This window comes from Spea bombifrons, chromosome 1 (assembly GCF_027358695.1).
Source record: "Spea bombifrons isolate aSpeBom1 chromosome 1, aSpeBom1.2.pri, whole genome shotgun sequence".
Taxonomy (NCBI): domain Eukaryota; kingdom Metazoa; phylum Chordata; class Amphibia; order Anura; family Pelobatidae; genus Spea; species Spea bombifrons.
Window position 1 is genome coordinate 46,769,687 of NC_071087.1, and position 16,146 is coordinate 46,785,832.

A 16,146-nucleotide genomic window follows, 5' to 3' on the forward strand; every position below is an offset into this window, starting at 1 on the left:
TCAACCCAACATTTGCCACAAAGCAGCTATTCATTCTAAATGTGTTATATTAATGAAGACTTGTTTTATCATATAGCAGGATAATCATGTAAGTCTTCTCAGGGATATTTCCAGTGACTTACCTAGAGAAATATGTACTGTGGGATCTGAATCGTGTACCACCTCAGTCAAATCTATTGTTAATACTCATTAAGCTATTTTTTCCTCTACCTATTTATGTATACCATGGAAGAGAAATTCTGTCATTTTCATGGCCAAAGTGACACTTTTGTTGTAGGGTGTGTGATTAGAGATGTGGCTCAGGAAACAGGCATCTTATTTGGCTTTGTGACCTGTTGATCGGTTTATGAAGCTAAAGTGTCCACGAGACAAATTATGAAATTCACTTACACAGTAAAATTTCTGACTTTTCTCCTGTTTAAGTATACATTATTATTATTGTGGGTCTGTAGAACACTTTAATAACATTCTAAGCTTCTAGAAAAGAGCTTTTTGAGACTGATACAACAACAACACTAATTGTCTGGAACCATTACAGCATACTGTATCTAGGCTTTAACTACAGTCTTAGGTGACATTAGGTTCCCAATCTTATATCAAGGACTTTACAATGACTGAATTGATGAGAAAACCTACTAACTAGAGAGAGAGACACACACATATGCATGTCAGAGACAGCTGTCGTTCTCTACATTTATCAATAACCTTAGGTCATGTTCGTACAAAATCTTTATTTTCAGCAGGTGCCTTAATTTACATCTTACCTAAGGTTCAAGGAATCCAGCGCTGAAGGGCGAGTTCAGAAGACACAAAAAATGTTGAGAATTGGGACGGAGATATCCTAGTGCAGCTTCACCAGTTTAAAGAGAATATTGATCACACAAACTTCAGAAAAGATCTTGTAGAGCTGGTTTTGTCATTTTGGGAATATTAATGACCGGCCTATTTAGCAAAATAATATGATAATTTAAACTACAACTGATAATTTGCTTTGCTTTCACAAAAATATCTCTGACAGATGTTACCATTGAAAACTGAAAGACCCACAAAAGAAAGACACTGAATGCAGCATTGAATTAGTAGGGGAATGATGTAATCAAGTCCACCCACGTAGATTTTTCGTTTTCTGTTGCATACCCAGGCAAATGTTGAAATATTGCTTCTTTTCTTAAATAGTTCCGATTGCTGAGTTTCACGGAGGTATTCATGAGAAAAGATTCATAGAAAGTGCATGGATGACCATGATAATTTATTCTAATGTATTCTGTTCCATTGTGTTCCACGAAAACTGTGTGTGAAAGGACCCTGTGCTTTCATAATTTAAGACAACCGTAGAGAACTGAATATAGCTAACTCCAAATAAAACTTTTATATAGATTTAAACCATGTAAATGTATGCCATGCTCCCTATTCACGCCCATTCTCCCTAGATTCAGTTCTACCTTTTGTCCCCTTCTTCCACACTAAATCTCAAACGTCACCCCAACACTATGAAATTATACATATGGGGCATTCAACGAAAGGTTTCCCTACCTCATCTGGATAGGCCCTTCTTAGCCCACATCCCAAACCCAGCCCAGGAATTGAGAAGAACCTTTAAACACCTTGCAAATGATATCTCAGTTAACACAGCCTTTATTAATAAATCATACTCTACTCCTAAATTCAACATTGGTTCATTTATTTGGCCCCTATCTTACTAAAGGGGGTGTTTTTGCTCTTGTTTTACACCCATCACAAGTGTAAAGTCAGTTTTCTCCTGTATTTGTGGGAGGGGTATTTATACCCCCTTCAGGAACCTCTTCTTCAGGGCATTTCTTTAGCACTCCCCCCCCCAGTTCACTCTTTCTGCCCCCACTCAGTCTCTATTCTCTATATTCTCTTTTTCCTATCCCTCTTCCTTCTCCTTTCCGAGAGGTAAGCCCTATCCTACCTAAATTAGTGTCTCCAAGACCGATAATGTTATGGTGGTGGTGGGAGTGCCAGTTGTGGTGAGCGAGTCACAGAGATCTTGGCTGTCTGGGCTGATGCCCATAGAATGATATGTAGAGTGTAGGCACTGCCCTTACCAGACGCAAACCCCAAAGAGTATCATTGAGAAAGTAGGAGACGTACTTTTTGGTTGCCATTTTAAAAAGAGTGTTAACACCTAATGTTATTAATTGGTAGTTTTTTATCCTCCTCATCAATTTTTTGGCAGGTTCTTGTTGGGGTACATGGCTTGCCAAAGAGCTATAGTACCACTCTCAAACTACAGTGATCAACAGAGAGGGACTTCCCCAGCAACAAAAGCCAAGGTTAACCATTAGAACCACAGTTCCCATTGCTGGGATTACGTCTCTATTTCAGCAATTATATTATAAAAAAAAATTTCAAAGACAGAAATTCGGAACAGATTTGAAATTGGTCTCACATGAACGGGTTTTGAAGGTGAACCAAAGCTGCCAGACAGCCAGAACAGAAATCTGCCAAGTCAGTTTTTGTTGTTCAGCAAGTGTAACGGTTTGTTACATTTTCAGAACACAGATATTTTAGACTTTTCATATGGCATTCTTTCCATTCATTGTTGTCTTGTAACTCCTCAGTGGCAGTTTGCAACTGCTTTATCCTCATGCGTAAGACACAAAATTAAAGGGGGGTAAGAAAAAAGATCACTCTTTATCTTGGTCACATTTTCGGATGGTTTCCAAAAATAGTTCTTCCAAAAATACCATTTTTCATCTTTTATCTTTTACTCACAAGCAAGCTAAAAATCATGTGTGGGAACAGAATGTCATTGGGCAAAATATGCTGGGAACATGCCTGATGGTCTCTATCTGAAAACACGGCCAAGAGAAATTGTTGTCTTTTTTTTACGGAGCTATGGTTCCTCGGTCACTGACTTGATGATGCATTGTGAGTGTCTTTCCACAGTTCCTATATTTCAGTCAACAATATAAATTGTTTGCCTTTCTGGGGGGGGGTCAATGCATTTAAAACATAAAAAAGTTCTAATTAGCTGTAAGCTAAGATAACAGTTGTTTTCGGTATGGATATTTAACTTTTCCTGTGAAATACTTCCTTGGTCAGCCTTATTTCTCAGCTAAATCATGATTGCAATTTGCAGGTTAATGTTGCAGAATAATTACATGTGAACAGGAGACAAAGACATCCATGCATAAAAGTTAGATTCATTATCCATAAAGGCAGGTCGGCAATATAAATGTTCACACTTCTACAGGGCCCTTTAATACTTAGCACTTTAATGAAATCATCATAGGATGTGCGTATGTGATAAATATTTCCAACCAGTAATTGCCTTGTAACGTGCTTTGAAATTACATTAGAATTGCATATGAAAACATGTTGTGTGCCATTGTGGTTGTTTATCACTTCCTTATACCTGTAGTCTATCTCCGTTAACCCTAAGTGTGATGAAAAAGAGCACAACGTAATATATAAATATATATATTTAGATAAAGATATATATATGTATGTAATGATGAGTCCACTAAACGACAAAACAGCTGCCCATGAGTGGTGGTCTGGCTTCTGCACCTTTATATCCTCATTGTTAAAGTGACTTTGCATATACCTACCCAGAATCCCTTGCACTATAGGATTTCTGTTGGAAAATCAAGTTTTTAGGCTTGCCTGGTGGATGTAGGTTAGTGTTTGGCAATGCTTCCTTATTTCTTCTCTCTCTCTCTCACTCTATCTCTCACTCTATCTCTATCTCTCTCTCTTTCTCTCTCCTTTCTGTCTCTATCTTACTCTATCTCTTTCTCTCTCCTTTCTCTCTCCTTTCTCTCTCCTTTCTGTCTCTATCTTACTCTATCTCTCTCTTATCTCTCTCCTTTCTCTCTCTCTCTTCTTGAATGCTGTTTGAAGCAGTGTCGAGATTAGAAACTAACCTCTCCTCAGTGAGTAAAGGGGCTGAGATGAAGTGCAGGTTGCTGTTATCCAGTGGGTCATGCTCTGTGATAAGGATCTGTTTCCCAATGCTACAGCCTACTTGCTTCACTGCATGTGAACTCAGAGAGACCCTGGAAACTGGCTTGTCACCAGAAAGCGTACAAGGTATCTCCTTGTGCTCTTTAATAGCTGGTGTGATAACAACAAAATAGTTTGTTTATAAAAATATCAAATATAATGTTTAAATAAAAAAATCAAACAAACGAAAGAGGAGCTTCCACTGTTATTTGTTATCTGTAGATTTGTATAGTCAGTAGTATAGTTGTGTTTTGTTACTTGAAGCAGAATAAATTACATAAAGGTCTGCGTTTCACCCACAGTCTATTCTGTGTTAGCTATAGCTAGGTTTTGCCTTGCAGACAAAGCTGCTATACTAGCCTGAGCTGACGTCAGTAGCTCCGTACGTGAAGTGAGTATTGTCACAAATAAAGACGTGGTTTGCTATTTTTATCGACAGTAGATGCTTTGCAGAAGGACGTTTTCACTCCATTTCCAGCATAACTGTTTAGGCAATTACGTGCTCTGTGACACGTTCCCATCTCCGTCTACAAATAGCAGGAGGTAGTACGTGCACATCAAAGGTATGTGTATATAGGTTAGAAATTAAGTTTATACTTACTAGTATGCCACAAGCACAATTTTAGGCAATGCACTTATAATACTTGCAGAAGCATCCCATAGGAATTTGCGATATGAGTTTAGGATTTTTCAGTCTGTGCACAATGGTCCAAGCATCTTTTAGACACTGGACTGTGGCAACCACATCAGGTTAGCGAATAACTATTTATTATTGTTCCCCAAAGTGTTTTGATTTACTTATCAACGTGAAAAAACAGTTTACTACATCCTAAAACTAACTGGTAATTATTGTTTTATATAGCACTATCATATCCCGTGGCGCTGTACACATGACATAACAAGTAGTATTTGACGTAACAATTTGACTCACTTAACAAGTGGTAAGGAGAGCACATCTCACAACAATTCAAATGGCCAAAGAGGGACGATTTAAATACCACTTGGGGGGGGGTTAGCTAACATTCCGTGTTTCCCCTCTTAAGGCTTTTTATGTCTCATTGTGTATTTTTTATTAAGCGGGTTATTAGTATACTATGATTTGTAAACACAATTTCTGCCATACATTGTTATTATTATTCTTATTATTTCTGCAATACTCATAGAAAAGAAGTACATCAAAGGAGGAAAGATGTACATAGGGGTATGGGTATGAAAAAGTGACCTAGAAACTAAATTCTACATAAAAGCATTCATTTCCGAAGACACAGGGAGTCCGTGTGGCCAGGAGATTGTGCAGCCATATATAATTGTAACAGTTATGGCATGGATCCAGATTAACAAAGCATATGGAACGTTTTTTAATGCAGGCGGTATCCCCTTTCAAGGTACAATTTTGCAACAGCTTTCAAAGGCCTTTGCTCAGTCCACAGTCACTGCTAATGGTAAAAGCTGAACCCCAGGCTTCATTTGATGTTAAATAAGGAAGGGATTAGTAAAATGGAGAGAGAGCTTAGATCATAAAAAAAAATCTGACCAACCCCAGCGCTATTTCTGTGCTGGCACGGATAAAAAAAACCTTTGTTATAGTTTTTCCGCCCCTGTGCCAAACATGCTTTAACCAACTGGAATAAAAATGCTGAGCTTTTAAGAGAATGTAAATAATGTGAGATGAAAGCTACAATCTCATTCCAAGTTAGCTTGGCTTTTTTCACTTCTAAAGCTTTTCATAAGCCACGCAAAGCACTCTTTACACACATTTGCTATAAATCAAAACGGCAATGCTTAGCGTTCTGTGTTTTGGCGCTTCAAAAGGCTTTTATTTTTTTTATTTTTTTTTAATGCGATCATTTTTATAGCCATATTTAATTAAAAGTAAATTTGTGCCATTTTTTAACATGAAGAAATACAGATATGCCCTCAGCCTTCTTTTGCCTTATACAGTGTATGTGAATGGTGAAATGTATTAGGAGTGTGTGAATGTGCGTTCACAACATTTATTGTGTGTACAGGCTGAGCTGGTACTTATATATCTGTAAATGTACAGGCTGAGATGGAAATAATCATGGCCATTAGGGACAGCTTAGTCCTTGATAAAAAATAAATAAATCATCAAAGACTGAAATTTTTGACTGCTCAGGCTCAGATTTTTTTTTTTTTTTTAATAATTTCAAATATTCTTTACAAATAATTTGGTTGTGCCAAAAAAGTTGTTCTCAACAGAGAACATGCTAACAAAGTGAATCCTGGATATAGACCCTTTGTAAAAAAAATAAATAAAAAATAATAGTGGATATAATACAAATATTAAAGGGGTTTTAAAAAATATAAACCACCAAGTGGATTTCACACTGTTGGGTGTAAACATTGTACCATTTTAGGATTTAATTGTTTTATCCTCTTAAGAAACCAGTCCACAAAACTCAATGTTTTTTGTTAGACATCTCAAATAATTTCCTGTCATGATAGGATTTTGACTTAAAAAAAAAATGTGCTTCTCAAGCTGTCATCCATTCTAGTCATCGGTTCTTTGATCAAGCAATCATCCTGTCTGGTATAAATTAGGACATACAGTAAAGTAATTGTTAGGTGCTTATTTTCACAAATATGTAAACGCCTTCCTAACAAAAACTGTTCATGCGGGCACATCCCTGCAGCATTTTTATTTCCAAAGGAGTTAACTTACACTGGATGTAAAAACAAGACCTGATGTATAAAAGGAAATTAATTTCTTCTAAGAAAATATGTATGATTTTTTTATTTCCCTAAAATGAATTACTTTTTTTTTTAAAAAAAATGTCATTTTGTGTCACAAACAAAATACGTTTGTAATAGCTATATAGCTGCTCTTTGTATGCATTTAGGGCTCGCATCCAGGGCAGAGAAACGTTTGGTTAACAATATGATGTCTCAGTCCTAGTCACCTAGATGGACCCGCCAACTAATTTAAATGTGTGGGAAAGGATCTTAACTAGCATAGGCAGCTCTTCGTTACCATAAACAATTAACTCAGTGTGGTGTTTGCATTTGTAATGTAACTAGGCTCACACTTTAACACCATATGCTGACACACACATCCATGCTAATGTCAGACACATGCGCACACACACGCTAACACCATACATATACATACATATACATCTCCTTCTATTACCCAGGCAGCTCCCATTGCTCCCTCACCCTTTTATCTCACGGAGAGTCATGGCATTACTGCAGCTCTCACTCTCCATGCGAGCTGCCACCCTACTACATCAGAGTCACTTTGTTAATGTGAGTGATATATTAAAACTCTCCTCACTAATTGAGCTATGCAATTATACATGGCTGGCTTAGATGTTCCTGGGGTTTACCCTTCATAAATCATGTTGGAATCAGGGATATGAAATGTTCACCCTAGCTGAACCAATTGGGCATGCCACCATAGGGTTCTTTCTTAAATTAGCAAGCAAGTGTGCTAAAGACAAAAGTCATGATATTTTTAGAAGCCATGAAAGCATTAATCTCTATATATAATACACTATAACACAAAAAGATTCCAATAATGTTTTAGAAGCTATATCTGCTTATCTCTGTACAATTTGAGATTGTAGGCACATGTATTTAGCAAGCATTTACTGTATGTGTGTGTATACACTCACTGGCCACTTTATTAGGTACACCTTGCTAGTTGGACCCCTTTTGTCTTCTACAAAGTCCTGGAAACATTCCTCAGAGATTTTGGTCCATATGGACATGATGGCATCACACAGTTGCTGCAGATTTGTCGGCTGCACATCCATGATGTGAATCTTCCACCATATTCCAAAGGTTCTCTATTGGATTGAGATCTGGTGACTGTGGAGGCCATTGGAGTACAGTGAACTTATTGTCATGTTCAAGAAACCAGTTTGAGATAAGCTTTGTGACATGATGCATTATCCTGCTGGAAGTAGCCATCAGAAGATGGGTACACTGTGGTCATAAAGGGATAGACATGGTCAGCAACAATACTCAGGTAGGCTGTCGCTTTTAAATGATGCTCAATCGGTACTAAGGGGCCCAAAGTGTGCCAAGAAAATGTCCCCCACACCATTACACCACCACCAACAGCCTGAACTGTTCATGCAAGGCAGGATGAATCCATGCTTCCATGTTGTTTACTGCCAGCTGGAATCGAGACTCATGAGACCAGGCAATGTTCTTCCAGTCTTCCATTGTCCAATTGTGGTGAGCCTGTGTGAATTGTAGCCTCGGTTTCCTGTACTTAGCTGACAGGATTGGCTCCTGTTGTGGTCTTCTGCCGCTGTAGCTCATCTGTTTCAAGGTTCAACGTGTTGTGCGTTCAGAGATGGTATTCTGCATACCTTGGTTGTATTTGAGTTACTATTGCCTTTCTGTCATCTTGAACCAGTCTGCCCATTCTCCTCTGACCTCTGACATCAACAAGGCATTTTCATCCACACAACTGTTGCTCACTGGATATTTTCTCTTTTTGGACCATACTCTGTAAACCTTAGAGATGGTTGTGCATGAAATCCCCAGCATATCAGCATTTTGCGAAATACTCAGACCAGCCCGTCTGGCGCCAACAACCATCCCACGTTCAAAGTCACTTAAATCCCCAAAATATTGCTTTTCTGATACATAACCGTTAATCCTGGCCCAAACTGTTGTTATACTTGTAATCCTGTTTAAGTGGTTTTTTTTACCTAAGGGGTTGTGAACCTTGTGGCCTTTACAGCCACCTTTGACATTGAACACTCTAGTAGAATGTCATTGCTGGTAACCAGTTTGAGACATAGCAGTGGGCTAGGTTGGGAGAAGTACTTCTGATTTCATGAACTTGGCCTATAAACATTTTTAGGTGAAATTACACAAATGGCCATAGGGTATGGAAGAAAAACAGAATCAGCTTGGTTGAACTGTAGCCTGTGCTCGCCCTCTGGTCTTTCTCCACAGAGGGCAGGCTTATTGAAAGAGTGCTACAGCTTGTATTCTAGCAGGACCTTTCTCATGTGTGTTGAATCATTTCTTACTTCAGTACTAAATGTGATGGAGCTAGAAAACAAAAATGTTTATCGCAATATTGGTCCCAGAGCATAAAGTCCAAAGAAGTTTGCTATATCTTTTAGTAGATGAACGTTTATTAAGTAAGATGATAACACAACATAAGATTTCAAAGGGCCCTTTTTTCATGCCTCTGAGGTCTTCATAGTTGGTGATGCTACATTCTACTTTGTGAAGAATGGTCCTTATCTTATCTTATGACAAACTTATTTGTACCTAAGACAGTCCACAGAGAGGGGTAGTAACTGATCTACAAAGTATTTTGCTCAAACCAAGAGGAGATACATCGATCAGCCAGATCATTATGACAGGTGAAGTGAATAACACTGATAATCTTGTTATCATGGCACCTGTCAGTGGGTGGGATACTTTAGACAGCAAGTGAAGATTTCGTCTCCAAAGTTGATGCAAAAAAAATGAGTAAGAATATGAGCGACTTTAAAAAGGTCCAAATTGTGATGGCTAGAGGCATGGGTTATACCATCTGAAGACTGCAGCTCTTGTGTAGTGTTCTGGGTCTGCAGTGGTCAGAACCTATTAAAGGTGGTCCAAGGAAGGAAAGCGGTGAACCAGCATCAGGGTAGTGGTCGGCCAATGCACGTGTGGCGCAAAGGCTGGCCCGTGTGCTAAAATCCAACAGACGAGCTACTGAAGCTCAAATTGCTGGTTCTGATAGAAAAGTGTCAGAACACACGGTGCATCACAGTTTGTTGAGTATGGGTCTGCAGACCAGTCAGGGTGCCCATGCTGACCCCTGTGCGCTGCTGAAAGCCCCTACAATGGGCACATGAGCATAAAGACTGGACTGTGGAGTAATGGAAAAAGGTGGCCTGGTCTGATGAATTATACAGCTGTATTAAACACTTAGTGACCTTAGGACACGCTATTACATCCTGTCAGGCCCTAGATGACCGAGGACATAATGATAAGTTCTATGGTTTTATCACCCGCTGAGACATTTCCCTGCTTGTACTCAGGAGGTCAGTGTCATTTGACACCCTGGGGCCTCCTCTGTCATTAGGAGCTAGCAATTCTAACAAAAAATTTGAGACACTCCTTTGATGTCGCCATGGCATCATATAAGGTACCTCATACAGTTTCAAGAGAAATCCCTGAGGTCTTTAAAAACTTCCAGGGGTCTAAAGTATATAAAAAATTATTTTTAATTTTTTTAAATGTTTAAAAAAAATAGGTGCCCAAACACCTTGCATCGCTCCCACTAGAAATGTACATACAAATTCCTTCCTTGCCCACAATCCAGAGTTAAAAAATAAGAAACAATAGTGTAGCATGTGAAAAAGCATTGGGTATTATTCTAGTTAGGGTTTTTTTTTGAACATGAATCAAGTGGTTTGTTTTGTTTAGTTATCCTAAAGTTATCCTATTAGTAATCCTAATTAATGTGCAATCCACATTGCCTTCACAATAACCCTGATCTCTGATTTATTTATTGTTTTAAATGAAACAAACTCACCCACATATCCTTTTGATTTGATTAAGCCAAAGTATAATACTGACATTTTTAAGCTTTTGACCTTTTTGTGAAGGCTTTAACCTGATACTTGACAAAAGAGCACATCTAGAGGAGCATGACAGCTGTGTAAGACATTTCCATGTGGCCGCTTTTGTTGAGCCAGGATCTAGTAGGCATTCAGCATTCACAGGGTAAAATATGCGTTTGATGTGTGCTGTATAGTTTGCACCTCTGGTAGGTATTTACTGCCAGTGATGTGATTAGTCTGCCTTTCAACACGTAATTTTAGCCCCCTATTTAGTCCGTAATATCACTGTGAAGGAGATGGTACCACTATATTGGTGCTGACTTACATAGATAAGAAATATGTCTTTGATTTGGCATGTTATTTTTAACAATCTGCTTAGCAGGTGGCAGGACTGAAGCAAGAGAGATTTTACTAACACTTCAAGTAGATCTGTCACTTTTCCAAACACTAAATAAACCAATGCAAAGGTATTCACTGATTAAAATAAGTAACAGACATATTGACGATATAAAACAAATAAGAAACAAATACACACTCCACGTGAACGTGTACACCAATATGGAAAAATAACTCCCCTACTATTTCTGCAGCGATCACCAAAAGTACTTCCTTAAGTACAGCAAAAAATAGATGTGGACCGGATGGAGTAGCAGAACATGTGGGAAACAGAAATAAATCATAACACAATCGTGTAATATTGCACAAAATATAAAGCAGTGTGAGTAAAGGTGAAATATTGCACTACTCTAAGCCTCCATGGTCAATGAGCCCATCAAAATCATGTAGAAAACATCTTTTAATAATTACTGCGAAAACAGAGTTTTGTATAGAATATACCGTATTTGCTCGATTATAAGACGACCCTGATTATAAGACGACCCCCCAAAATCTGAATATTAACTTAGGAAAAAAAGAAAAAGCCTGAATATAAGACGACCCCAAAGGAAAAAAGTTTTACCAGTAAATGTTAATTCATGTAAACTATTTTTTTTAATAAAAGCTATGATTGAGAAAAAGATTTTTTTTGTTTTTATTTCTTGTATTTTCCAACCTGTCCCCCAGTTACGCACATCTGCCCCCAGGCTTGCCACTCCAATATGGCACTGTGGCCCATGATATGCCTTTTAACCCTCTATATGCCACTGTGCCCCATGGTATGCCTTTTGACCCCCCTATGTTCCACTCTGCCTCCAGAAATGCCTTATACCCCTATATCCCATTCTGGCATTTAGGGGGTTAAAATGCATATTATGGGGCAGAGTGGCATATAGGGAGGTATAAGGCATTTCAGGAGGCAGAGTGGCATTAAGGGAGTTAAAAGGCATTGTATAGAGCACTCTGCCTCCAGAAATGCCTTATACCCCTATATGCCACTCTGGCATTTAGGGGGTTAAAAGGCATATTATGGGGCAGAGTGGCATATAGGGAGGTATAAGGCATTTCAGGAGGCAGAGTGCTCTATTAAATGCCCCCTTAACGCCACTCCAGAAATGCCCTATGCCCATTTAACACACACACACCCTATACCCCCATTTAACTAACTAACACACACACACACACACACTCTCTCTCTCTCTCCCCCCCTCTCTCACCCCCCTTCCCCCGCTCTCCCCCCTCTCTTACCGGTGCTTCCAGCCGGGGCAGCGGGTTGGCGTCGCCTTCTGCTGCAGCCGGAAGGAGGTGTGGCTAGCAGCGGGGGTTTGTATGCGTCCGTCGCGTATACTTTCCCCGGCTGTCAGAGATCAGAGTTCCCCGCACCGGTGCGGCACCGGTGCGGGGAAGTCTGATCTCTGACAGTCGGGGAAGGTGTATGCGACGGACGCAGACAACCCCCGCTGCTAGCCACACCTCCTTCCGGCTGCAGCGGACGTTGTCTACGCGGATCGCGTAGACGTCAACCCGCTGCCCCGGCAACACATCAGGAAGCACCGGTAAGTGTGTATGATGGGGGGGTCGGGTGAGACAGGAGGATCCAGGTCCCCTGCAGCGGTGCGGGGGATCTGGATCTTAGTCTCCTAATCAGACCTCTATTTGAGGTCTGATTAGAAGACGACCCCGATTAGAAGACGAGGGGTATTTTTCAGAGCATTTGCTCTGAAAAAAACCTCGTCTTATAATCGAGCAAATACGGTATATGGTTAAAACCACAAAATAAAGGCATGCCAACTGGTGGTGTGCAGAACATATATATATATATATATATAGCTCCAAATGGCTGGAAACTTCTTATAATAGGATCAGTCCTTTAGTGGGACTGCTACTCGTCCACAAAGGGAAGATTGTTCCTCTAAGTGTGGTATAAATGAGTCTCCTCTCATTTATAGGGAGGAATCTCATTTATACCACACTTGAAGGAACAATATTTTACCTTTACTCACATTGCTTTATGTTTTTTCGCAATATTTCACTATTGTGCTTCTATATATTTTTGATTCCCACATGTTAAGCGCTCCCATCTGACCCAAATCAATACAAAACAAAGCAAGAATTCAGTGCATACTCAGTGAGTACCATTCAAAAAACACAAATATAAATATTGGAGATTCCGTCACACTATGTGGCCATACTGTGTATCGCTTAACCCGCTACTACGTGAAAGTAACCTAAGTTTGGCAAGGCCCATCTAATTTTCTGTGTCTATATTGAGGAAATTCTGAAATGTGCCCCCATAAAATGTAACAACAATATTTCTTCTTCTAGTAGTTTATGGCTTTATTGCTTACCAAGTAGCTGGGACTGCGCTGCATTGTAACCCAAATGAGACTCTCAAGCAATGTAAAGCCTTCTGCTGGACACCATTAATGAGGCATCTGTGTGGCAGGTGGGGGCTGCTCAACCCCAAGGTTTGGTCAGAACCTGCAAATAAGCACCAGCAAACACCAAAAATATAAAAAATAGGGGAGGGTACAACCTAAAAAGCATAAAAGGCATATTAAAAATAAGCCTTTTATGCATATTTAAGGAGCAGTCATCTTAACCTCCTAAAGTCAGGGTCGGCATGATTAACCTGTGTCTGTCCATTTGTTAAATCATTACTTGTTAGTTCGAACAGCTTTTGTATGGGTGGGGAGATGAACTTTGGGCCAGGGAAGTGATAAGATAATACTGGGTCCAATCTAAGTTGCGTTGTACCATATGTATGTATGTGTATGTGTGTGTGTTTTGGAATGTTTTTCTGTACTGTGTGCCATATGTTTTGCACGCTGGACTTGCGTATCTGTCTCCGGGTCTCTGACATTGTACTAAATACTTTTCTTATAGTTTGCAGCTCACCTGGTTAAACTGGGATATCCGAGAGTTTGCATCCTGGACGGGGGAATTAACAAGATGAAGCCTACTGGTCTGCTGACTGTTCCCTCACCCCAGATATGACTTTTGAACATGGTTGAAAATGTGTGAAGAAGAGAAGCCTATCTGACTTTCCCATGCGTCCATTGTAATGAATTTGGCGTACGCCAGTGAGGTTTGATTCAGCATCTTCATCCCTACCAGTCGCTGCTGCACGGGATTTAACTTTACATCTACATCTGATGAAAAAACTATCAAGTCCATGATTCCCACCCAACATGCATTAATGTGAGCAATACGGATAACTATTACTAAAATGTAACAGGGATATGTTTTTCCTTCTGTAGTGTCACAGAAATGTCTTACGTTATATTCTGTGACATTTTTTCTGTTCGTGCAGTAACATTACTATATTTCATAAAGATACAAACAATACTTAAGTAAATGTACAATAAACCTTGCTTTACTTCACTTTTACGCAGTAGCCCTACAGGCAAGTACTGTGCTGTAAGACTAAGAAGTGTGTTGAGAAATATTTTATGTAGGAGCCAGAGAAAGTTACATCCATAGTTTTCTATATAAAATAGTACGGAAATGTATGTGCCATCATTAACAATTTATGAGCCTTTTTTATCCATTTGTCAAGCCCTGTTAGAAAAATAGTCTTCGGTCATAAACTTCATGTGTCAAGAGGTTTCTGCTGTAGAATTGCACATTAATTTCATTAATGCCAGTTGTCACATGTACTGATCAGAACTTAGTTTGTCTGCCTTGTTTTCGGATTCAGTCTTGTGTTCTGTGTGACAGTTCTAAATCCGTAACAAAGAACATGGATTATAGCATGGTGTTTGTAGATTAGAGTATGTAAGGTGTGTATGTCCAGGTTTTCAAGAAGCCATCAGAACTCATTGACTGTGCATTAGGGTGCAACTGGCTAACAAAAGCCAAACACATTGCTGAACTCCTTTGCTTTTAAGGTTTTCTTTTTGCATTTTAATGAAAATGGTTAAGAAGGGAAATAATATGAATCTGATACTCTACAGAAATGTGGCATTCATTCTAATGTTTAAGGGAATCATATTAAAGTGCTAGTATGTTGAATGATTGTTAATGTTCTTTGGTTGTGATGTCCTTGTAGTTATCTATGTATCATGAAGTCGTAGATGGCAAGACCCAGCGGCCATAACATTCTCACTCATCACTGTTCTCCTACAATTCATTCTTGCTCCATTCCCTAGAATGCCCATGTTTATATGTGCGACAAATTCGGGTGGTTTACAAGTGTATCCAGAAATATATCACCAAAATTTAAAGCAGCTGGTAGTTTACAATAAAAGCTTTTAAAAGCTTTTATTGTGGTTGCCACTGGTTGTTTTTTTGTAGAAAAAGATAACAAATGCAAGTCTTTTATCATCCAATATTATGGTGGGCATATATATCAGCAGACCATAACTTGGGGCAAGCGTGATGGAGTTCACACTCATGAACATGGTGAGATTTTCCTATAAAGAGAATTATGGTATGCACGATGGTAAAAGTTCTACAGTCTCCGTAGAAATCATAAGAATGTTCCATCTCCAACTTCACCACGTTGCACCACTTTCAAGCAGCTTATATGTGACTGTATTTACACCCACACATGATCTCTTCTTTAATCAAAGTATATAGATAAAATATGAGATTAGTAAAATGTGTAATAATATTGATAAGTATATCATTCCATTGGTTTTTATTTTATAAATTATCCACCGTGAAAATCCTGACTCATTGATCAGCTACATACTTTTGTACACTTTTAAATAAGACATTGCTTAATAAAGAATTGTGTGTATTTCATTATTTGGACTGGATGAATTTATTAGCACTCATTAAAATGTATGGAAACCTCAGGACGTAAAGCTCAATGAAGTTCTTGATTTGGTTTCGTATACACATCATATATAACATTTTATTACTACAGTCACAGGAGTTTGACTTCTACTACATCTGGACTCTTCATTCAGACACTTCCTATGAATTTCACATTCCACTTTCACATTTGCTCATTACCAAATGCGGATCAAAGAACCGAAGGTATACCGACTGCCTAAACTTGCTGTCTCTTTTAACTGAATTTATCTTAATTTTTACTGAAGGATGGCCTTCTGACTGCCGCCATTTACAATTTTGTTATTCTATCATGATCACAAAATCCAACCTTAACGGTGTATGCAGAACTTGATTAGCTGTCAAGTATTCTAGAATGTCTTTGACGGGTGTTAAGTGTTACACTAGTGCTTTAATGCTCCCAAAAGGCAAGTCTTAAGTCATTTACAGATGCAGATAATCTACACAAACACAC

The 16,146-nt window shown here is 38.9% G+C and overlaps 1 protein-coding gene across 1 annotated transcript in view; it reads left to right on the forward strand.

The window, feature by feature from the left end:
- Positions 1-13,968, forward strand: part of TBCK (TBC1 domain containing kinase) — a 131,779-nt gene extending 117,811 nt beyond the window's left edge. The window contains exon 26 of the mRNA XM_053461521.1: positions 13,779-13,968. Coding sequence (XP_053317496.1) covers positions 13,779-13,889 — 111 coding nt within the window. The 3' untranslated portion in view covers positions 13,890-13,968. The remainder of the gene's footprint in view (positions 1-13,778) is intronic.
- The last annotated feature ends 2,178 nt before the right edge of the window (positions 13,969-16,146 follow it).